General features: G+C 33.1%; 1 protein-coding gene across 4 annotated transcripts; it reads right to left on the reverse strand.

Moving 5' to 3' along the window:
* Positions 1–1260: 1260 nt before the first annotated feature.
* Positions 1261–11830, reverse strand: LOC110637190 (SUPPRESSOR OF ABI3-5). Of its 4 annotated transcripts, none has more exons than XM_021787179.2 (16): positions 11617–11828; positions 10805–10936; positions 10552–10592; positions 9528–10281; positions 9345–9416; positions 9158–9250; positions 8982–9061; positions 8522–8672; positions 6517–6604; positions 6343–6434; positions 6198–6266; positions 5199–5378; positions 4352–4541; positions 2520–3470; positions 2091–2281; positions 1261–1757 (listed from the first exon to the last, which is right to left on the reverse strand). In XM_021787179.2, exons 2-16 carry the CDS (start codon positions 10850–10852, stop codon positions 1569–1571), a joined length of 3189 nt encoding a protein of 1062 aa, XP_021642871.2. In that variant the 5' UTR covers positions 10853–10936; positions 11617–11828; the 3' UTR covers positions 1261–1568. The 4 variants fall into 4 exon arrangements, with proteins under 4 accessions (XP_021642871.2, XP_021642870.2, XP_021642875.2 ...); XM_021787178.2 differs by having other exon boundaries at positions 8522–8675; XM_021787183.2 differs by lacking the exon at positions 2091–2281 and having other exon boundaries at positions 8522–8675; positions 11617–11830.
* Positions 11831–25598: the final 13768 nt, after the last annotated feature.

Below are 25598 nucleotides of genomic sequence, written 5' to 3' on the forward strand. Positions count from 1 at the left end.
CTACAGGGTGCATTAGCTTTAGATAGTTATAGAGATTATGGTTAAAGTTTATATTTTACTCTCTGAGTCGAACGCTCACTCCTGTTCATTATTTTTCAGGCTACAGGAGGATTATTGTTGTGGTTATTGTTTGACATTATCGGGTGTGTGAGTGCTCCAAATTACCTTTTTGCTATTATGATGTGAAAATATTGCCGATGTTGCATTTTACTCTGCAGGGTGCATTACCTTTAGATAGTTATAGAGATTATGGTTAAAATTGATATTTTACTCTCTGAGTCGAACGCTAACTCCTATTCATTATTTTTCAGGCTACAGGAGGATTATTGTTGTGGTTAATCTGCTTTTCTCCTTCGCAGGTTATTTATTAATGTTTGTGTAATTCTGTTAACTTCTAGAATTTCGCATGTGTTAGAAATATTCATTTGATTTGGGTCTGTAATATAATTACCATGTTGAACCTGTAAACTTATTATTATATGCGTGTATGTTGGACTGGATGAGCTCCCATTTACTTTTGTGACATTTGAGTATGTGGAGGGTGAGCTGAGCTCCCAAATTGATTACATATTGTATTTACAGGTCGGGTGAGTCAAAAACTCCCCGTTAAAAGGTCCATTTTATGGCCGGACTCTATCCGGTTGAATTCTTGAAATTGGACCCAAATGGGCCTTAGAGTTGGGTCGAGGAATAGTTAGGCTTATTACGAGCCTCGGGGCTTTAGGCTGGCCTAGGTCCTAGCGTCGGTCCGGCCCATAGGTTAGGTCGTGACATAAATTAAATAATAATTTAATAAGCATTAAATCTTTAATTAATAACAATTTAATAAAAAATTAGATAATTTAATGAAAGCAAATAATAGAGGCTAAATAAATTATTTTTTTATAATATAGATTAAATAGTAATTTTTTTTTTTAATTCAGGTAGATTCCTATATTAAATGATGTCACATAAATTAAAATTCAAGAACCCATAATTTCCGCTTTTACCGCCTATTTTATGCATATTTTACAACCATTTCCAATTTTTAGCCCTACAAAGCAAAAGTACAGTGTCACGAAATACTATCACGAGGAATTGAGTAATTAAAAGGTGCTAATTGAGTTGGTGAAAAAAAGGTGGCTGTGATAGGTAGAATTATTATTATTATTAGTTTATATGAAAGACGGAAAGTAATTAAGCAATGCGGAGAAAAGATAAAAATAATATACATCTTTTTCTTTAACGATGTTATACTACATTATGCACTTAGACCTGATAGGATGAAAATAACTTTTATTCATGTAAACGTATAGCGAAACAAACGCTGTAAAATAGGAAGTCCAATTTCCAAGGATTGTCATGAGAAGACACCTCAATAATTAAACCAAAAATTCCCAATTCTAAAAACATGAATTTTTACAAATCTACAAAGCCTAGTTCTTGCAGAAAGAAATTCAATTACAAAATAAATGGGTATTCAATCACCTAAAATGCATTTCTTTACGCACAACAGCTTAATTTCTACCCTCAGCTTTCCAAGCTGAATATTAATAAGATGCACACTGATCATCTCATTCACCATGTATCTAAGAAGTGTCAGACATCTCCCGGAACCTAGCAAGAGCCTTCTTATGAATGAGAGTTTTGTAACTATCTCCGGCCTGCACCTCAAGACTAGGATCCAATTTCTTCTGTTGACTCCCAAGTCCTGCTCGATTTTCCATGGCTTGTGCTTGGACTGGTTCAATCATTCCACTTCCATCCTTCCCCAAACCCTGTCAATCGTATCACGCGCACACACAACACACATAAATCAAGCTGCATAAAAGCTACAAAAGAGCACCAGAAGGTCACCATTTCAACTGTAGAAGATAAGCAAGTAACATATGAGAAGACATTATGCCTGTCGGCAGGAGGTAGAAAAAAACATGCAAAAGAAACAATTGGAATAATAGAAAGCTAAAGCATGAGCAGTTCTGTTTCCAACAGGATAATGTCTATTCAACTATAAGAAAAGATAAGAAAAAGGTTTCACAAGATGCATTCTCTTTCACAAGTATACTCGGTATATAAATCAGCAGTTTTTAGAGTGCATAAGGAAATGATACCAAGCCTTCTTGCCAGCCCATATTGCGAAGCATTCGATTGCCCACGTTGCTCTCATCAATAGCCTTGTCTGCTGTAATCACCTCATAACTCTGAGCATTGACATTGGCATCTCCAACCCCACGCCCTCCACCAACACCAGGAGGGAAAGGCATTGAATCCGAAGAACCCCTTTTGAATGGCAAATCCCGATCTTGAAAGTTCAAGAATAATAAACACAAAGGATGCCTCACAAGTTAACGGAGATAAAGAGAGATGCAAGCAATGGACCCATCAACTTGTACAACTGAAAATGTTGACAACTTAGAATTGACAGACACTCCAGGCTATGATCACTAATTAAGCAGACAAATGTATTTTATTCCTAATATGATGAGTTTGTAATATGCAACAGAGGTGTCTATCCAAAACAAATTCTTAAACAAACTTACTTGAATCCCCAAACCCTATATCAGGCAGATCATCTCCCATAGAAGATGATGAACCATACAAACTCCTCCTTTCAGCTGCGCGATCCCTGTAGGTAGGCTGAGATTGCTCCTTCTGAGCAGAAGCAGAAGAAAGTGGCATCTCAGAAAATCTCCTCTTGCCACTCCCAGTAGATGCAGGTGGTGCGTAAGAACCCAATGCTGATGCATCTGTTCTGAAGGGAGTTGCAATTGCAGATGTATCTGCATTTGTTGATGAACCAGTAACAGGAGCGGAGATAGAAACTATACTGGATAATCCTGAATATGAAGCATCTGATTTCGCAACACCTCGACCAGAGCCCCTTATGACCCCCATTAGAGTCCCCCCCGAGCTATTACTTACAGGTCTTGGCTTGAGTGGAGACTCCAAACCAGAATGGGCAACTGTGGTGCTTGTGATAATTCCAGAAGTGGACACAGCACTATCCTTTGCAGTCATCACATCAGATTTGAACTTGCTCTTTATGGATTGTCCAACAGAAAAAGACCTATCATCAGCTGAACCAGATGGTTGATTGTCATCAACAGTAACACGAGTTGCTTGCCCTTCATGACTCCTCTGCTTCCACATTGTCAACACATTGTTCATTTTCTTCTTGCTAGCCAAAAGACTGCTTTTTGAAGCAAGCTTTATCTCTTTAGACTTCTCCTTTTCTTTCTTCTCTGCAGCTAATGCTGCTGTAGCAGCAGCCTGGACTGCATCATGTAATGAAGCAGCCTTCTCAGATGATGTAATGGTGGCAGCTGGTGCAGAGATTATTACTTTTCTATTATTAGAAGTATCCGATGGCTTAGCATGCTCTGATTGTTTATCAGATGTCTTATTGTCATTCTGATCTGTGCAAGGGATATACTGCTGAGTTTGGTGGTCATATGAAAACCAGATCCCACTGTTACCATCGTAGTAAAGACCTGCATATAAGAGGAACATGCAAGATGCAACAGATTAAGAAACTAAGAGGAAAGCTACCAAGAACTTAAGAACAAATCTCATATATTACCTTGGAACTCCTGAAGAAAACAAAATACTTGTATATTAGGTCAACTATGAAAAAAAACACTAGCAATTATAATTTCAGTTAATATAAATATGCCACCACCAGCAAAAGAATATAGCTGTCAAGCTTCACACACCAAAATATCCCCAACACAACATCCCCAAAGGCCCAAACTCTAGACCAGTTTGCAACTTCCACACAGTTTATTCTAACAAAATCCTCATGTTAAAATATCCACGTAATGCAAGTTTGCCCAGTGCAAGACAAAAGACCAAAGGTGCACTTTGACATACAATGTGCCTTACTGTATAGCACACTACAGATATATAGGCTTATATGAATATATAAAATAAAAATAAATATAAAACACAACAAATATGGACAACATTGCCATCACAACATGTTTCCATGGATATGATTTTCCAGTTCCATGCAGAAGTTATCCTCCCTTCTCCGTCACATATGTATAACCATTTCATATAAGATTATATCATAGTAGCAAAAATGAAACATTTTTCTAACCTTTTTTTTAATTAGGAGTGTTTTTGTGAGAGTAACAGAATGTTACCAGCTGGAGTTAGTGCCTAGAAAAGAAAAATTGCTAAAAAGTACAATTTAAAAGGAGCCAAACAAGTAGATTTGACTGTTTCCATTACAGCAAAAGGACAGTAGGAAGGTTGTTATTTAGAAAATGAGCCAGAATCCAACTTGAAACTGTATGTATTCATTCTTTGGTCCGAAATGCTCACTAAATGATTGATTCTCATTTCCTATATCAGAAAATAGAGAAGGGACCTGTATTTCCATCATAGTAGAACCCAGAAGCAGCATCATAGTAATAACCAGATGCTTCATCCCATACAAAGCCAGATTGTGGAGCAGAACCATCCTTCTGAACCGCTGCCTCCCCACTAGTTTGCTCCGGCCCACTGGTAGATTTGTCATCTGGGTTATACTCCTTTGGTGCCCATCCAACAACATCGTACTAAGAAAAGAGATGGGGCAAAGATTTTAATCAATTTTATAACTGACATATCAAAAAGATAGAAAAAGCAAGCAGAAAAATTAGTGGTAACGTAGTACAAATACCACAAAACCAAACATAACTATTAATAGGCTAGAGAGAGTAAAAGGTGGCCAAGTTGGATAAAAGAAAATCTGCAAAATCTCAAATATCATCCAGTTGACTGCAAGTTAAGAACCATTATCCAGATAATTTCTTTCCAATCAGTTAACCACATAAATCCAAATATTTGTGATGCACAGAGGAAGTTACAAAGAATAATTCCAAGCACAAATGGTAGTCGGACATGTTGCATCCAAGGTAGATATTTGAGAAATTTATATGTATTAACTAGCTAGCAAAAAAAGGATTCGTAATATAGCTTGCACTGTAATGTAATAAGATACAACTCTTGTGAAGAAGGGTTTTTTTTTTCTGATATCGCATTTGTGAATATGTAAGCTACAGTGGATCATTTTTCCCTGTAAATGATTATCTATGATGTGTGGGTCCAGCTTGCTCCTTTGGTGCCCCTTTATACTATCTTTTTCTACTGGTTTATTCCCAGTAAAAATTACTGTACATATCACTAAATCTTACAAAAAGAAACCAAAAAATTGAGGGAAAACATGTGAACACCTGTTGAGCAAATGCTGCCGCCTCAATTGCGGCAGCCGCAAGGCTGCTTGATTGTGAAGGTCCCGATGCCCCAGATCCTGGACCAAGAATGCTTTTTGCATATGCAACTCTTAAAATCTGCCCATTCTTCTCAAGAGTTGTTCCATTAGTTGCTTCGAGAGCTTTAGTAGCATCTTCAACCTACAATGCATCAAAACATTACATGTATGTTATAAACCAAAAATATTTCTAGCAACCAACTATTCTTTAATGTACAAGAGAAATGTAATCCTACATAGAGGGTTTAGGGACACAGATTAGAGAACGAGGCAGTTTTTAAAGGGCACTCTAAAATTTTCGAAAGACCTCGATTGGGCATAAAATTCATGTAACATTTATCTACAGTCAAACATCATTAGGGAGCTAAGCTAACAACATCAGCTACATTCAGAATATCAGAAAACCCTCTACACACCATAGGCAGTAGCATCAATTTAGTTTTGGTTCAGGGTGCGCACAGGAAGTTGACCATCATTAATTTGCCTCTTTTCCTCATAAAAATGCAAAAAGAATCAACATTCTTTCTATAATAGTAAAAGTGGACAATATTTCATCATCCTGTTAATTTAACGTAGGACAACCCCAAGGCTTTCAAATGGCAATTATGTATGATTTATTATAAATGAAATTCACAATTGCTAGGAATAGAACTGGACAAAAACTCAAGCTAAAATAATGGTTTTCAAAGTCTTCACAATCTGTAGGGAAAGAAAGTAGGTTTCTCAGAAAAGCATGATGCAGAAAGACTGTATTTCTGAGAGAACAAAATGCAAATACAGTGGAAGGAAAGAAAACCTAGATCACCAGCCACAATTTATATTTACCGACTCTACAGTGTCAACATATAATATTTGCATAAGTTCCCCCAAAAACTAATAATACCTTTTTGGACTTCTTATCATTTGAATTGAAAGAACCAACTATTTAGTGAACCAATTCTCCAATAACAAGCGGACTTACTGAATGGAAATGTACAAATGCAAATCCCCTAGAAACATGAGTAAACTTGTCTCGCACAAGACGTAGATCCTGCCAAAAAAAAAAAAATACATCTCTGCACCTTCCATGAGAAGGAATATTTTTAAAACAATTTAGGGCTTTGAACCTTGATTGGAGCATGTTTAGAAAACTCATAACGAAGCATCTCCTCATCAGCATTTTCATCCAATCCGCGAACAACCAATACATGAGTAGGACCTGATTAAGTATCACTTAGAAAATTGCAACATAGATAATACCTGAAACGTGCAAAGAGAAAGCAAAAAAGCTTAAAACCAACCTGCCTCAAATCCTTTCTTTCCTAAAGAAGCTGGATTTGATAAAGCTATATCTGCTGGTGGTGCATCTTCAGTTCTTGGCTCATTACACTGCAACAAAAGAGAAAGCATCCTTTGATATCATGAACCTTAATAATTATGCATCCCACAAGTAGGGGTGATCAGGATATAGTTTAAACCGAAATAACTGACTGAATCAAACTGATTTAAAATTTCAGTTTGATTAATTGGATAATTTGGTTCAATTCAGTTTTAAAATTTTGAAAATTTGGTTTAATTGGCTCGGTTCAGTTTTTGAAGGTAAATTTTTGGAAAAACGAAACCAAAATATATTATATAGATAAATAAATGTAGCATTCAGATTGATTGTAGCATAGTCATTAAAAGTTTATGTAAAGAATTGGTAGGCTTGTGTTCAATTCCCAGCAACACACCTTCAATTTTTTTTAAAGTTTTTAATCCTAGCCATTCATTTCCCTTCGTATAATATGAAACATTCAAATCAAGCTTCATATTCATTACACCAACCACAAACAAAACCCTAGCCACCTGCCCACCTCCTTTCTTTTTCTTCCTCTCTTCCTCTCACTCTCATTCCCTAACCAGTAGCACCAATCTCCTCCTTTCTTTTCCTTTTCTCTCTTCTTTTCACTCACCTTCCCCAGCCAGTAGTCGCCACCTGCTCACCTTCTTTTACTTTCCTCTCGTCCTCTCCATTGTCAAATTCTCTATGTCCACAACCAACTTGCTCACGAAGCCACTCAACTCGGCTGACGAGGTAGGAGCAGCAGGGGGACAGCAGCAGCCAGGAAACCTCTCTCACGTCAATGTACCTCCCTCAAGCCACTATCGCATGCAACCCTCGCCATCACTGCCATTGGAGGATGAACAACAGATTTCTTGGCTTGAGAATATATCAAATTTATGGCGGGTTTCTACAATTTTAATTGATTTCCTTGTGCTTTCGTTAATATACATATTTTTGTGGATTTTTTGTTTATGGGTGGTTGAATTTTGTTCAATGTGATATTTGTTTGGATGGAGGAACCAAATTGTCTCTGGATTATCATTTTTTTTTTTTTAATTTGTGCTTCTCCCAATCCTCTAATTTTAAACTCAAATTGGTTTGAATTGATGCTTGTGGCTGTTTGGATATCAGAACAATGTGTTTGTGAGTGGCCAAGACTAAGAACCAAAAAAAAAAAAAAATTAGGGATTGAAAAAGAATCAATCATTCAAACCAAAAGAACTTATTTATTTCGGTCTGATTTGGTTCAGTTGTTTCTATAACTCGGATTGGTTTTGATTTTAATGAAATTTGATTTTCAGTTTTTTGGTTCGATTCGGAATTGAACCAACCATTTACACACCCCAACCCACAAGCATACATAGATTTATGATTTACCATAATCAACACAAAGTGCCTACCATTTAAAGGACTAAAGTATTGTGTATGTACTTGCAAACCACAGGAATTAGGGCATATTTTTTAAACGGCAGGAAAGAAAAATATTATTATCATATCTCAAGGACTAAATAATTGTGTACGTATTTGCAAGCCACAGGAATTAGTGAATATTAAGGCAGGAAAAAACATGTCTGCCACAGGAATTAGTGCACATTTTTTTTTTACAAAATATTACCACCATAAATTCAATATTATGCCACATATAGTTAATCTTTATTTTCCCTGATTAGTGAGATCAACAGATATGATATGTCCCAAACCACAACTCCCCTCCTTACAACCTCAGCCAAAACCCAGGTCCAATGATTTCCCAAAAACCAAGTGAAGAAGCCACCTAGGCCTAGCACGTGGTTGGAGAGAGAGAGAGAGAAGGAAGGGGTGGGGTGGGGTTGGGGGAGGGGGAAGGGGTTAAATAAAGAAGATAATTTCAAGCAATACCTCTTACAAAAAAAAAAAAAAGAAAAAGAAAAAGAAACAGAAATAGAGAGTATATATATATATATATATATATATATATATATAAAGATGGTAAAACGAACCTGAAAACAAGATGTTCGCCGTGCAAAATTGACACAGCCACATATGGTGCACATCCAATCAGATGGTACCGTGATGCTTCTATGGTTGATATGGCCCGACTTCATAGTATTTTCTTGACCAAATGGTCCACCTGCACCCCCAGTTGGCTTACTACTGAAAGACAACAGAATCCAAAGTGGCAATTATTATAATTGAAGCCAAAGATACACCATTGTAATATTAAAATAGACTGCATAGCATGCTCATCACAGTATTATAATCACATGGAAAGTTATATTAACATAAGCTGGAAAAAAGACAGCTGAAGTGAGAATCAATGCAGATTTCACCCGTACATGAATTCCAATATAATACCTGAACTTACAAGACAAATATTTACATGGAACTCAAAGGGAATTGTAATATAGTATCTTGTAACAATGGAAACAATAAACAAACGTGGTCAAGAAAAAGAAATACCTATACTCAAAGAACAGTTTCCTGCCATCCACAACATAACCATCATCCCCAATCCTATCCATCATCGCACAAGCTGCATCCTGTTTCAGAGAGGAAAACAAAAAAATCCCTTGTATGCCATTATTAAAAGGCCAACAGATAAAATAGAACATTGCCAAGTTATGCCTAATACGTACCACAGATGGAAAATCAATAAAAGCAAATCCACGAGAAATGCCAGAATTCCGCTCTTTGATCACACGCACATGGCGGAGGGGTCCCCATTCAGCCTGGTAGCCAACCAAGAGATTGAACTATTTAAGAACCATATTTACAGAAAATGAAACAACAAATTCAAAACGATTAAATAAAGCATGCTATTACAAGTATCTGATACAAATCTTCCTCAGTTGTCTTCTGAGATAGACCTTTCACAACAACAGTTGCAGATGGAGCCTACATAAAAATTAAAAAAAAAAAAAAGATTTCTCGTCAAAACTATCTAAGTTGCAACAAATCCATCTTCATAATCACAAACAATATACAAAATTACTCAATGAAACATACCACTGTGTAATTCCCTCGATGACGCCTCTCCTCACGGTCTCTCCGCCTTTCTGTCCTCTCATGTTGACCGTCGTCATAACTATCTTCACGTTGACTTCGACCATGACTTCGACCTCTAGGGGACCTTGATCTAGGACGGTCATCACGTCCACGAGAGCAAGATCGTTCATGCCTTTTATGTGGACTCTGATCTCTTTCTCGACTCAAACCTCTCTTATCACGCTCTCGATCACGGGATTCACGCCGCCTCCAATTTCCCTCTCTTTTACTCCCTCTCTCATAGTCTGAATCATAACTATGCCTACCATATTCATAATCCCTCTCACGACTGTCCTCCCTATTTTGGCTGGAAACACGGGGCCTGTAATCATAATCATCATATGCATGATCATCTCGATCGCGTCCCCCAAACCTAGCAACCTTGTCAAACCCATGATCACGATAATTTTCCATGTTGCGATAACCATCACGGAACTTATCAAGTTCCTGGTATGAATCAATCTCACGATCACGAAGAGTATCCATCTCATGGTAGGAATCCAAATATGCTTTCTCATGTCTCCTTGAGTCCCTATTAAGTGGATACTCTTCTTCATAACTTCGTCTTCTAGACTGAGGCCAAAGACCAACAGCAGGAGGTGGTGGACAGCTCTCCCTCTCTAGAATGTCCCGGTGAAAAGCATTTCTTGGGTAGATATTATCCCTTGTGTATCTTTCATCATGAAACCTCCTTTCATCATATGAACCACCAATCCTGCCAATTTATAAAAAAATTGGATGGAAAAGAAAAGATAAAATCCAAGATCATGCACTCAAATAGAAAAATAAACAAACAAAAAGGAAACCACCATGACCATAATCAAGAAACGTTTAGATATCAAGCACAACTAATGTTGCAAAATCTTTCACATTAAACCTACCAAAGGAACTTAAAGTGAAATGTAAAAGAACATTCAAATAAGTGCTTTTACCCATAAGCACTACTTAACCATTGCCACAATGAGAAGCATTGGTCAGCACTCACCGGTAGTTTGGCTCATGAACTCCACCATACCCCTCCAGAGCCTGTGATTCAAGAGAATAAGCTATGTCAGCAACAAATATCAATCATGATAGAGGTTAGGCAAATCCATTCCATATCCTCACTGCCCCCAGAGCTTTCTCTATTTTTCTTTATGGATGAGATGCCCCAAAAAAATGGACTATCACATGAGCCCTAAAATTTTCTTGTATTATCATCCCATATATGTGATTATTAAGGAGGAAACCACAATTACGCTGTTATTATCCCATCCTTGCTGGAGACCATAGCGACCAGGATCCATTTCCTTGCATGCAAAAAACTGCTGGTGAAACCCCCCTGCCCTGCAAGGCTCTCGGTGATTGCTCACAATGTTCTAAATCCCTTCCTGTAATATATGCACAAACAGACACAGTTATATCACAGCAGATCAGAAAGTGCAATTACTCCCATGCGTTTGACCTTGGCCTCTTCTTTTACAACTTGAATCCTCAAAAAAAATCCTCTCCACAAAGTCAGATAACACCCAATTCTCCAATTCTCTAAACCCAAAAATCTGATTCTTTCAACACACAAATAGAAGCATCTTGATAGCAGGAAACCATCCGCTAAATATGACACAAATATGAGCCAGGCGAAGCAATTTAAATACGAACAGTACACCAAAAAGGAAACTTAAATACGAACAGTGCAAGTAAATACCAAAACAATCAAAATGTTATTCGATTCCCAAAACACAATATCAACTGCACAAAACTTAACCGCACATAATGTGATTATTAATGATTTTCTACGAAACAAAAATAAACAATTTTATGCATGAAAATTTTCAGGATTACATAAAAATTAACAGAAAATAAAAATTCATTTGGAAATTATATTCGCTCTAAAATAGATTGCCACCAGACCCTTCGATCGTGAAAACTCTTATCAATATCTCAGCCTATCTATTTCATACTTTACATATACATCCTTAGGACAATCAATAAGAAGATTAAAATCAGAGAGTAGCGAGTCGATTAGAAAACCATAAATCGGGGATGGGATGAACGACGACCATAGGCATACCTAAAACGCGACGAGAGTATGGATCTGTCCAGAGGTTCAGTTTTTCTTTCTCGTCAACCTTTTCTTGATCTGGCTTTTCTTCTTCGGTTCTTCTCGTCTTCGTTCTCTGCAAGTCGTTGTTTAGGGTTTCTATGTATATATACATACATACATATATATTTCCCTCCTCCGCATCGAGGAACTTTTTTTTTTTCTTATAAATTTTTTGTATAAATTAAAAGATAAATTAATGTTTTTAAAATATTTATTAAAGGAAAAATGAAATGAAAATGTCCAATAATTACGGTAGATTATAAAATGTAAATATTTAAAATCTTATTTAACATTGAGATTGAGATTAAAAAATAATTTTTTTCTAAAATGTTAAATTTTATTAAAAAGTAATTTGAAAATTACTTTTAATATTTTTTAATTAAAGTATATTAAATTTAATTTAAAATTAATTTTAAATACTTTTAATTAATACATTTAAAATATTTTGACAGTAACTCTTATAATGTTGAGCAAATTTTAAATATTAAATGTTATTTTACACAGTTTTTTGAGAGTTTTTGCTTTAATTTTATTTCTCATAAAGTAAATTTTACTTTATTAACATTTACCATGAAATGATTTGATAAGATGTAATTTAATAGTGGATATAATAAAGTTGAAGTAAAGTAAATTAAAATAAAATAATTATAAAAAGAAACTTAAACTTTTAATAATTAAATAAAAATTTTAAAAATTCTTAATAGAAGTGGCGTGTTGTTATGATTTAGAGTTTAAACTTTTATCATCATGGATTACTTTCAATTATAATATTTATAATAGTCTTATTATTTTATTTTTTACATTTTTGTTTTTCATTTCACTTATGAGGAAATATATTTTAATTATTATAAATTTAAAATTTTATTTATTTTTATCTTTATAATAAAAGTTTTTTAAAAAAAGAGTGTTGTTGTAACAACTCAAATTAAAAAAAAAAAAAAAAAACCCAGAAATTCGCAGCACACACCCTCTCCTCCCATTTCACCTCCCTCCTCTCACTTTCTCTCACCTCTCCTATCTCTTTCCTTCTTTTTCCGGTGAACCACCAACGAAGGTGATGCCCACTAGCACAGCACAGCTCTGGCGACCCTCCAAGTGGCCTTCAGCGGCGGCCAAAACCACTAGAAGCGACAGCAAGGGAGAAAGAGAAAAAAAAAAAAAAGGGTCCCAAACTTTGAATGCTCGTATCCGGCGATCTCAACTTCTGATTGGAGTGATTACAGTGGCTATGAACTCCTAAGAGAGAGCTCTTTCAGATGAGACCAGCCTCGCCAGATTTAATGGCCATTTCCGACGCCGGCGAGAAGAGAGAAAATCGATTTTTCTTTACTTTTTGACGAGATTTCCAATAATCCGACTGTTTGATCGACGATCCAATACTACCTATGGACTCAGGATAAGGAGAGGAGCATTTTGACGTAACCAATTTCGGCAAATGTGGCCGGAGATAGGCGGCCGGCCACTGTGCGCAGTTGTTCCGACAATGGCTCCAACGAGTTTTGGGGATTATTCAACTTTCAGAGGTTTTCTCATAAATTTTTAAAATTTTTGAGACACAGATAAGTTTTGGGTAAGATTATTTTCATTATTTCTCAGACTGTGGAATATAAATGCAGTGTTTCTTAAACATAAAAAATTGGAGAAAAATTCTAAGAAAAATATATGATGAAATTAAAATTATTTGGAGATATTTTATGGTATTTGTTGAATTTTTGAGTGATTGTAAAATATTTTTGAAAATTTTAGATGGATTTTAGTTAGATTTTTCAGCATATGGGTATATAAGATTATCTGAAATTATGATATTTAAATTTTATATGATTGGTTGAAGCTTGAGAATAGAGGTTTAAATATGTGAATATTGAATTGGGTTGAATTAAGAATATGTTGGTTGTTGGAAACTTATAGAATTAAGTAATATTTTTAAATAAAATATTCGCGGGTGATTAAAAAATTACAATTCTTTTTGTGATAGCTTTATAACTTTATTAAGGACCGCGAGGTAAAATTTTAGAATTTTTAGAGCTTATTTGAGTGAATTTTTACAAAATATTAATTATAGGGATTAAAACGTAATTTTTCAAGTTTATGACTATTGTCTGATTTGGAGGATCCAGGAGGGGCCATATAATGTTGATGAGATGTGATTGTGGAAATTGAAAATTTAGGAGTATTATTTGAATCTTTTTGCAGGTTGGGTAGGTCCTAAATATAGGGGAAACTCTGCTGAATTTTCGACATAAATTATGATTGCTTCTTTAGATTTATTTTTATTTGAATTAGTACTAATAAATTCATAATAAAATTATGTAGGTGATCAGGGTCAACCATCTTCCTTCACCCAACCTCTACAGTCATCTCTGATGTACTGTGAGTAAAATATTAATTTTAATTATAATTTCGATATTATTATATGTTCAAGCATGTCCATGCATTACTTATAAATATGTATCTATGTAGTTAAATACTAGACACGTTTTATATTGCATTCATAATTGATGAAGTATCATGGATATTGTTTGTGGTAATTTGGAGCATTGTATGTGCGTTGGCGTGCGTGTAGTATGGTATTGAATATGGACAGGACGGGTAGACACGGCTTGAGAGACACTCGCTGAGACCCGGTCTTTTATGGATGAGTCGGGGTAGACACGGCTTAAGAGATACTCGCTGGGACCCCACATTTGGTTTATTAAGCGAAAGTCTGGCTTGAGAGACACTCGCTGGCAGAGGTTAGATTAAGAGAGTTGTATATGGATCAGCTTTCATATATGTACTGTTTGAACAGTATTGGGTGTGTGAGTGCTCCAAATTGCTTTTTTGTTGTTATGATGTGATTCGTATGAAAACTATGAAGGTATTGCTGTAACACCCCTCACCCGTCTACAGTGTAGCTGAGCAAGGCATATCACACTCGGTGCCAGAGTACCCTAACTTATCTTACTTTATTTCTTTAATCATTTTCAAGTTATTATCTTTTAATATCAATTATCTTTCTATAGAGAAACCAGTAGAGTTTTCCCTATTTTATTATCATTTGACGCATTTCAATATTCACCTGTTTGAAATTCAACAATATTTTCAAAATAAAATCTTATCCATGCTAATCATAATTATCTCATCAATTATTCTCATAATTTTCTCATATTTCAAGTCTCATCCATACATTTCAATTTCATAATCATTTCCATACATTTCTATTCATACTCAATTCATATGTAAAAATGTTCAAATTACGTAAATTTACATGATTTATAAACTAATTACACAAGTTCATAATTTAAATAATGTACAAAATACATAAAATAACTTATATGGGCTCTATCTACTTGCATTATTAAGGAAGTGATAACCTTGTACACTTCTGACACTTCCACAAATCTGGACTCTAAATTCTCCAGTCTAATGTCCACTGGGTTTTTACCTTTAATACCTGCGCGAAGAAACAAATCTATCGCCCTAAGCATTGCTGCTTAGTGGTGCAATAATATAATAAGGAAATAATATAACAAGTAAAAATAATTGGAGCATATTTTCTATACTCAAGAATTTTACTGAGTTCATATGAAAATTTTCATACAATATATCTTTCGTCCTTTATGTTGCTCTATAGAATCACTTCTTTCATAAAGTTTACAATAATCATTTATATCATGTACAAATAAATATAAAATTTATACTTATACTTATATTCTTATGAAAGTCATATTTGTATTGTTATATAAGTTATAAATATTCTACTAGTCTTTTTAATCACTTCCTTGATACTTTATAAGTTATTTACAATCATTTCGTAATATTTAAAATTTTTAGAACTAGTTTAATTTACTTCAGATCATTCTAAGAAACAAATTTTTGGAGCTAATTTAATTTATTTCAGAACTTCTTTTCATTTATTTACTTTCTAGCATTTTTAATTGCTAATATTCATATCTTATTTTAATAAATTAGACTGCCCAAGTAACCTACGACAAGCTGACTAAACTAGATAACAGGTCGTTAGCACTGAACACCGCGGTGCCTCGGGCCGTCATACCATGGGACGCAGAACGTCAACCACGTATGCAGTCAGTATGGCTAAAAAGCCATGATAACACATAATCGGGCATTAAAGCCATGAGTGCGGGCATAAAGCCATGAGTGCGGGCATAAAGCCATCAGTACAGGCATAAAGCCATGAATACAGGCATAAAGCTATGAATACGGGCCTTTCGCAGTACTGCTATAACGATACCCTATTTGCATGCCAAACTATCCAATCTGACATACATGTCTAGGTAATACAATGGCACATAATATCATTAAATATTAATATATTATGTTTTATGACTTCATTATTTCATGATAAATTTCAATTATAATTTATACATTCATTTGATCATTTATATGATCACAATTCACATCAATTATCCTTTTATACCATTGTACTCAAAATACTTTTCCTTTCTACAATAATGAGAACTAATGTCTCATTCATACATTAATATGGTTCATTTATTCATTCATTATGTTATTCATATTGATCATAACTCAAAACAATGGTTCACATGTACCATTGTATTCAAACATTTTTTCTTTCTCATTTATTCATTTTATGAATTTTATTTGTAATGGGCATATAAGCCCTAACTACCTATGCACATCAATTAGGTGGCTTACTTTTCATATTTCAAGCAATCCATAAAAATTTTATGGATTTCAAATTTATGGCCTTAATTTCCCTTTAATAATATAGTTCTTACACTTTGTGTCTTGTATTACTATTCACATTACTATTCATTCAAATTGTTGACTTTTTAATACATAATAAATTTATTGAACCTAAGTTCACCAAGATACCACATTTTGCATTTTATTTTTGTTGGTATTGATATCCAATACCATTTCAAAGTTTATCTTATGTTATTCAAAATTTTCATATTTTATACCCTAGGTTTATTGTTCTATTGGTCATTTGTATAGTATGAATTTGATAAAATTATCTTCATGAAAGTTGTTCCTTATTGTGTCTAATTACATTTCTTTTTTTGAATCACTCCATTTGGAGTTTTGTAGCTCAAGTTATGGTTATTTTACCATAACTGGCCGAATTGACCTATACCCAGAATTTCTGGGCAATTTGGTTCTGCCATATTTGGTGACCTAAGTTTTATTGGAAATTTGACTAGGTTATGGTCAAAATTTGAATTTGTATTCTCCATGGAAGTTGTTGGGCTATGTCTCAGCTATCTGCTGATAAAATTTCAGGTCAATTGGACCTTTCTACAATGAGTTATGACCAAATAAATAAACACTGTTCATTTGGTCATTTTGCCTAGGTAGAATGCAAGTCACCCAGATTGGGGCAATTTTTAGGTCAACTTGGTTTGGTTTTCTGGGCAGGGTTTCTTCACCAAAATTGTACCACTACGTGTCTTGTTTCATGTCCAATTGGCCTTGCACCAATTGAACCTATGCAACTCCATTTATGGCTTAAACAATACATTGGACTCAAATGTCCGAATTTCCTACATAAGAATCAATACTCCCAAATTCAATTCTCTCAACTCCACAAACTTCATTTGACATATTTGGTACTTCTAATGGTCATTAAATCATCTCAACATCTTCAAATTCTAAGCAATAATACAAAAACTAAGTTAGGTTAAAATCCTAACTTATAATTTCAATCTCAATCATACATCCATGCAATTTGATTTCTAATGCCTTAAACTTTATTAATCATCTTTACTAACTAAAACAAAATCATCAAAACCACCAAATTCATTTACTTCCTAAGGCTGCCACAAATTGAAACTTCAACATATTACAAGTTTTCTTTTCTTTTCATTCCATTTCAACTTAATCAAGCATGCTTTTCATGCTTAGGAAAAATAAAGGGTATAGTTAGTACACTAACCTCTTTGGAGCTTTACTTCTAAGCTTGGTAAACTTCACTTTTTCTTCTTCTAATTGCTGCCCTAAGCTTGCTCTAGTGGTAATGATAAGTTTTTGTGAAGGAAATATAGGCTTTTTGAGGTAATTTGGTAGGTGAGATGAAGCTTGGGTGAAGTTTGTTAATGGTGGAAGGGTGGGAGAGGGTGTGTTACGGCTGGCATGAGGAAGAAGTGAGCAGAATTCCTTTTGATTTTTCAGCCCATTTAACTATTTTAATTGGGTTTATAATGAGGTGTCAAAATGTGATTGGGTGGGAGTGCTTTAGTGACATCATGTGATGTCATAATTCTCAATTTCTTTCATTTTTTCTTTCATTTTTTTTACTCAATTTCAATTAAATTTTTAGCAATATTTATTCACATTTTATGTCATAATAATCATTTACTTAACTGGACAAGTCGGCCAAAAATCATCTTTGAAGACGAAATGACCAAAATGCCCTCCGTTTGGCTTAACAGACTAAAATTGTCTGTACCGATTGAAAATTTTTTCTAAGTATTTTCTTAGCATTCTAATGCCTTAGAAACCTCAATGACTCTTCTCTGGAGTCCCAAAAATTATTTTATGAATTTTTTCCCAGGTTTAGGGCTCCTAGCTGCGAAGTCCACAACTTCTCACTCGGTTACCCATCGCTAGGGCGCCGGCTCATTTAACTTGATTGTATTTTATTTCTAAAATTTTTCTTAAATTTTTCTTATTAATATTTGAGTTAATTATAGTTCCTCACTTTAGTTTAAATATTTTTTCAGACATTTTAGTTATCCGGACCGACACCGGTCATCGGAATAGTAGAATGTGCGGAATTGCTACAGTAAGGGTGTTACAATTCTTCCCCTCTAACAAAAATTTCGTTCTCAAAATTTACCTGACATAAGCAATCGACGAACTGCTACCTCCTTACTTCTACACCTTTCCGTGTTATCATACTTCACTTTCTCCTTAGTCTCAATCATATCCTCAAATAGTTCTGTACTTATCATTTTTCACCTTAAATACAGTCTCCTTCTCATATCCATTCGCTATCTCATTATCTCTTCACTCTCTTATTCCATACCTTAATATAAAATAAACAGGAAATACAGATTTGCAGTAGTGTCACCTTAACTCTTATGAATGCAATGCATGATATGCAGTCTATCTAAGTCCAGAAACGCCTAAACCGCGCTCTGATACCAATAAATATAACAACCCTTACCCGTCTACAGTGTAGCTGAGCAAGGCATATCACACTCGATGCCGGAACACCCTAACTTATCTTATTTTATTTCTTTAATCATTTTCAAGTTATTGTCTTTTAATATCAATTATCTTTCTATGGAGAAACCAGCTGAGTTTTCCCTATTTTATTATTATTTGGCGCATTTCAATATTCACCTATTTGAAATTCAATAATATTTTCAAAATAAAATCTTATCCATGCTAGTCATAATTATCTCATCAATCATTCTCATAATTTTCTCATATTTCATATCTCATCCATACATTTCAATTTCATAATTATTTCCATACATTTCCATTCATACTCAATTCATATGTAAAAATGTTCAAATTACGTAAATTTACATGATATATAAACTAATTACACAAGTTCATAATTTAAATAATGTACAAAATACATAAAATAACTTATATGGGCCCTATCTACTTGCATTATTAAGAAAGTGATAACCTTGTACACTTCTGATACTTCTACAAATCTAGACTCTAAATTCTCCAGTCTAATGTCCACTGGGTTTTTACCTTCAGTATCTGCGCGAGGAAACAAATCCATCGCGCTAAGCATTGCTGCTTAGTGGTGCAATAATATAATAAGAAAATAATATAATAAGTAAAAATAATTAGAGTATATTTTTTATACTCAAGAATTTTACTGGGTTCATATGAAATTTTTCATACAGTATATCTTTCGTCCTTTATGTTGCTCTTTATAATAACTTCTTTCATAAGTTTACAATAATCATTTATATCATGTACAAATAAATCTAAAATTTATACTTATACTTATATTCTTATGAAAGTCACATTTGTATTGTTATATAAGTTATAATTTTTCTACTAGTTTTTTATCACTTTTTTTATACTTTCTAAATTGTTTACAATCATTTCGTAATATTTAAAATTTTTAGAACTAGTTTAATTTACTTCAGATCATTCTAAGGAACAAATTTTTGGAGCTAATCTAATTTGTTTCAGAATTTCTTTTCATTTATTTACTTTCTAGCATTTTCAATTGCTAATATTTATATCTTATTTTAATAAATTAGACTGCCCAATTAACCTACGACAGGCTGACTAAACTGGATAAAGGGTCGTTGGCACTGGACACCGCGGTGCCTCGGGCCATCATACCATGGGAAGCAGAACGTCAACCACGTATGCAGTTAGTATGGCTAAAAAGCCATGATAACACATAATCGGGCATTAAAGCCATGAGTGCGGGCATAAAGCCATCAGTACAGGCATAAAGCCATGAATACGGGCATAAAGCCATGAATACAAGCATAAAACCTTTCACAGTACTGTTATAACAATACCCTATTGGCATGCCAAACTATCTAATCTGACACACATGTCTAGGCAATACAATGGCACATAATATCATTAAATATTAATATATTGTGTTTTATGACTTCATTATTTCATGATAAATTTCAATTATAATTTATACATTCATTTGATCATTTATATGATCACAATTCACATAATTTATCCTTTTATACTATTGTACTCAAAATACTTTTCCTTTCTACAATAATGAGAACTAATGTCTCATTCATATATTAATATGGTTCATTTATTCATTCATTATGTTATTCATATTGATCATAACTCAAAACAATGATTCACATGTACCATTGTATTCAAACATTTTTCCTTTCTCATTTATTCATTTTATGAATTCTATTTGTGATGGGCATATAAGCCCTAACTATTTATTCACATCAATTAGGTGGCTTACTTTTCTTGTTTTAAGCAATCCATGAACATTTCATGGATTTCAAATTTATGGCCTTATTTTCCCTTTAACAATATAGTTCTTACACTTTGTGTCTTTGTATTACTATTCACATTACTATTCACTTAAATTATTGACTTTTTAATACATAATAAATTTATTGAACCTAAGTTCACCAAGATATCACATTTTGTATTTTATTTTTGTTGGTATTGATTTCCAATACCATTTCAAAGCTTATCTTATGTTATTTAAAATTTTCAGATTTCATATCCTAGGTTTACTGTTCCATTGGTCATTTGTACAATAGGAATTTGATAAAATTGCCTTCATGAAAGTTGTTTCTTATTATGTCTAGTTACATTTCTTTTTTTGAATCACTCCATTTGGAGTTTTGTAACTCAAATTATAATCATTTTACCATAACTGATCGGATTGACATGTACCCAGAATTTCTGGGGCAATTTGGTTCTGCCAGATTTGGTGACCTAAATTTGGTTGGAAATTTGATTAGGTTATGGTCAGAATTTAAATTTGTGTTCTCCATGAAAGTTGTTGGGCTATGTCTCAGCTATCTGCTGGTAAAATTTTAGATCAATTGGACCTTTTTACATTGAGTTATAACCAAATGAATAAACATTGTTCATTTGGTTATTTTGCCCAGGCAGAATACAAGTCACCCGGATTAGGGTAATTTTTAGGTCAACTTAATTTGGTTTTCTGGGCAGGGTTTCTTCACCAAAATTGTGTCATTATATGTCTAGTTTCATGTCCAATTGGCCTTGCACTAATTGAACCTATATAACTCCATTTATGGCTCAAACAATACATTAGACTCAAAAGTCTGAATTTCCTGCATAAGAATCAACACTACCAAATTCAATTCTCCCAACTCCACAAACTTCATTTGACATATTTGGCACTTCTAATGGTCATTAAATCATCTCAATATCATCAAATTCCAAGCAATAATACAAAAACTAAGTTAGGTCAAAACCCTAACTTATAATTTCAATCTCAATCATACATCCATGCAATTTGATTTCTAATGCCTTAAACTTCATTAATCATCTTTACTAACTAAAACAAAATCATCAAAACCATCAAATTTATTTACTTCCTAGGGATGCCACAAATTGAAACTTCAACATATTCCAAGTTTTCTTCTTTTTTTTTTCATGCCATTTCAACTTAATCAAGCATGCTTTTCATGCGTAGGAAAGATAAAGGGTATGGTTAGTGCACTAACCTCTTTGGAGCTTCACTTCTAAGCATGGTAAACCTCACTTTTTCTTCTTCTAATTGCTGCCCTAAGCTTGCTCTAGTGGTAATGACAAGTTTTTGTGAAGGAAAGATGGGCTTTTGAGGTGATTTGGTAGATGAGATGAAGCTTGGGTGAAGTTTGTTAATGGTGGAAGAGGGAGAGGATGTGTTACGGCTGGAATGAGGAAGAAGTGAGCAGAATTCTTTTTTATTTTTCATCCCATTTAACTCCTTTAATTGGGTTTATAATGAGGTGTCAAAATGTGATTGGGTGGAAGTGCTTTAGTGACATCATGTGATGTCATAATTCCCAATTTCTTTCATTTTTTCTTTCATTTTCTTTTCTACTCATTTTCAATTAAATTTTTAGCAATATTTATTCACATTTTATGTTATAATAATTATTTACTTAACTGGACAAGTCGGCCAAAAATCATCTCTGAAGACGAAATGACCAAAATGCCCTCCGTTTGGCTTAACAGACTAAAATTGTATGTACCGATTGAAAAATTTTCTAAGCATTTTCTTTGTATTATAATGCCTTAGAAACCTCAATAACTCTTCTCTGGAGTCTCAAAAAATATTTTATGAATTTTCTCCAGGGTTTAGGGCTCCAAGCTGCGAAGTCTGCAACTTTTTACTGGGTTACCCATCGCTAGGGCACCGGCTCATTTAATTTGGTTGTATTTTATTTTTAAAATTTTTTCTAAATTTTTCTTATTAATATTTGAGTTAATTATGGTTCCTCACTTTAGTTTAAATATTTTTTTCAGACATTCTAGCTGTCCGGACCGATACCAGTCACCGAAACAGTAGAATGTGCGGAATTGCTACAGTGAGTGTGTTACAATTGCATTCCACTCTTTAGGATGCATTAGCTTTAGATAGTTATAGAAATTGTGGTTAAAATTTATATTTTACTCTTTGAGTCGAACGCTCACTTCTGTTCACCTATTTTTTTCAGACTATAGGAGGAGTTCTTTTGCAGAGCAACCTGCTTTCTTCCTTGCAGGTTTAACGTCGATTATTTAATTATTTTATTATTTTTTCTAAATTTGAAATCTAGAACTTCGCATGTGGTAGTAGTAGAATGGGCCTTGTTAGAAATCATGTTAATTTAAATTTTTGAGATTAATAAATGAAGATTTGTATGGTATTTAAACAATTTGTAAGTGATGGTATCAGGGTTGAGCAGGGTTCCTCTGACTTCAGTTTTTTATGATTATCAGATTGGATTGACCTGAATAAAAATATTTTATTTTATTTACATGTTGGGCCTAAGTTTTTGGACATTTGTTATGGATTGAGAACAGTAAGGCTTACTACGGGTTTTGTAAGCTTTATGCCGGCTTAAGTCCTAGTGCCGGTCTGGCCCATGGGATCGGGTCGTGACAAGTTGTTCATTTTATATGAAATTTATTATCATTTTATGAGATTGATATTCCATTGTGAATTTAAAATTTTTTTCTAGAGTTAATATAGAGAAAATAAATAATCAAATATTATTAAAAAAAATATATAATATTAATATATTATAATTGAATTGACTTTAAAAGTTATCAAGATTATAATATTTTAATATTATTAGATATATCTTTTTTATATAAGTGACTAAATAATTCTTTATCAATTAACAACGCGTGATTATGTAATTTTATCTTGATAAAATGCTATTATAAGTTTATTTGATTTTAAAATTTTATCAAAAATATGAGTTAATAACTAAATTTATAAAAAATTAATTTAAATAAATACACGTATATATAAAGATTTTGTAGTAAAAATAGGTGTCATTTGGCCCTTCATTTTACAACATAGAAGTATCACCGTTGATATTTTAAAAAAATAATTAAATTTTTTTCAAATTTTTAAATATATACACTTTAATTTTTCTGGTTTTGATTTGTAAAAATGAAAAAAAATATTTATTTGAAAACTCAAATTTTTTGATGACAAAATTTTAAATATTTTTCTAATTAATAAAATTACTTATTTACCCTCAATTGTTGAAAATTTTTCCGTCTATTTCCCTTAAGATAGTCTGCATTCCATAGCTAGAAAAAATACAGGCAAGTGCAAGGTTTTACAAAGAGGAACTATAAATCCTCAATAAATTTTAGAATATTTTTGGTGGTCTTCTATCACTCACTATGAATTCTTCAAGAAATAAAGAATTAAACCTCAAATAATCATATATATATATATATATATATATATATATATATATATCAAATATATTGAATAATCACTCACCCTCACAGGCAAGAAAAATTTGATAGAAGGATGTTGTCATAAAAAAAAAAAAAATTAAGCTGCCATTGGATATTTTTTTTTTCAGAGATAAAGAGATCTTTATTAATAATTAAGGGATTTGAAGCCCAATATAAATAGTCTATTATAAAAAAAGCCCCGAGGGCTAAAAGAAATAAGTCTAAGTGAACAGAAACCCAACACATTTGTTAAAAAGCTAACTAAGGCAGGTAACCCATCCGAAAAACTCTGAACTCAAAAAATCTTGACACACAAGGGCTGCCAACTTGAGGACGAGAAGGAGATTAATTGCAAAACAAGTCTCATTTCATCTTTAAGCTTTCATCGGCAAGAGACTAAAGCAAACTGACACACGATGCTTGGGTCATACACGGCGAAACACCTAACAATAAAAGGTCTCAAATAAGAGAAACACAGGAAAAGAGCAGAGAAACTGAGAAGAAGACATTACTTTTTGGCAACTGACTCGTACCTTCCAGGTAAGAAACCTTCATTAGTCACCCTACGAGCTGCCACCAACTCACTGAATCCTCACACTGACTTGATTAATGGAGGTTTTTACAAAGCATCTGACTTAATTTGGAGACCATAGTCATAGCAAAATACCTACATGCAACCACAACCTAGGCAAATAAAAAAAAAAAAAACCCATAATCACGAAATCTGCCTTTAAAAAACAACTACAATAGCAAAAACAAAAGATTAAAACAGGACAAAAACTACACCCTCGCACTGAAGCATTTCTTGCTAACAAATCAATAGCTAGAAAATATATGTACACCCCACCAGAAGTGGGGAGGAATAAGAACCCACATTCAGCAAGGAACGCAACCTTTCGCTATATATTAAACTACTTATATAGTACCACAAATTATTTTTTTGACCCCATTAAAATTTTTAAAAATATTATTATATTTAATAAATTTAAATTTATTAGATATTCACACTAAATACTAAATATTTTATTTTTCCTTATAAAAGTACTCAATATTTTAATTTTTTAAAATAAATAATAAAATATAAAAAAGTCAAAATCTATCCATTAAACTCTAAAAATAATATCTTTTTTCTCTATGACTATTTCTTTTCTAATTTTTATATCTATTATTTATCATATTCACAAAATCACAATTTATTTATCTAAAATATTATTTTTGTTATTCTTTTCTCTCATTTTATAACAATTGACTTTTTTTTTGTGTCAATAAAATTAGTGAACAAGCTCAATTTTATAAGGTAAATTAAAAATGATCTCGCTAAAAAACAAATTCAAACGAAGAAAAATCTATTATATCTATTAGATTATTTAATTTCCTTATGAAATTAGTATTAATATTATTAGTTATATTTGTAATTCTACGATGAAAATTATAAAAACTCGATTGTAAAATTGAATGGGAGATCAGTTGCACATGATTATTTGATTAAATATATTGAAAAGCTTTCAAAAAATAAAAATTCATTGAGGACAATAGTAAATTTAATATTATAGCTGTTTATAAAATTATGTTTTTTTTTCACT

Source organism: Hevea brasiliensis, chromosome 16 (genome assembly GCF_030052815.1).
Source record: "Hevea brasiliensis isolate MT/VB/25A 57/8 chromosome 16, ASM3005281v1, whole genome shotgun sequence".
Classification (NCBI taxonomy): domain Eukaryota; kingdom Viridiplantae; phylum Streptophyta; class Magnoliopsida; order Malpighiales; family Euphorbiaceae; genus Hevea; species Hevea brasiliensis.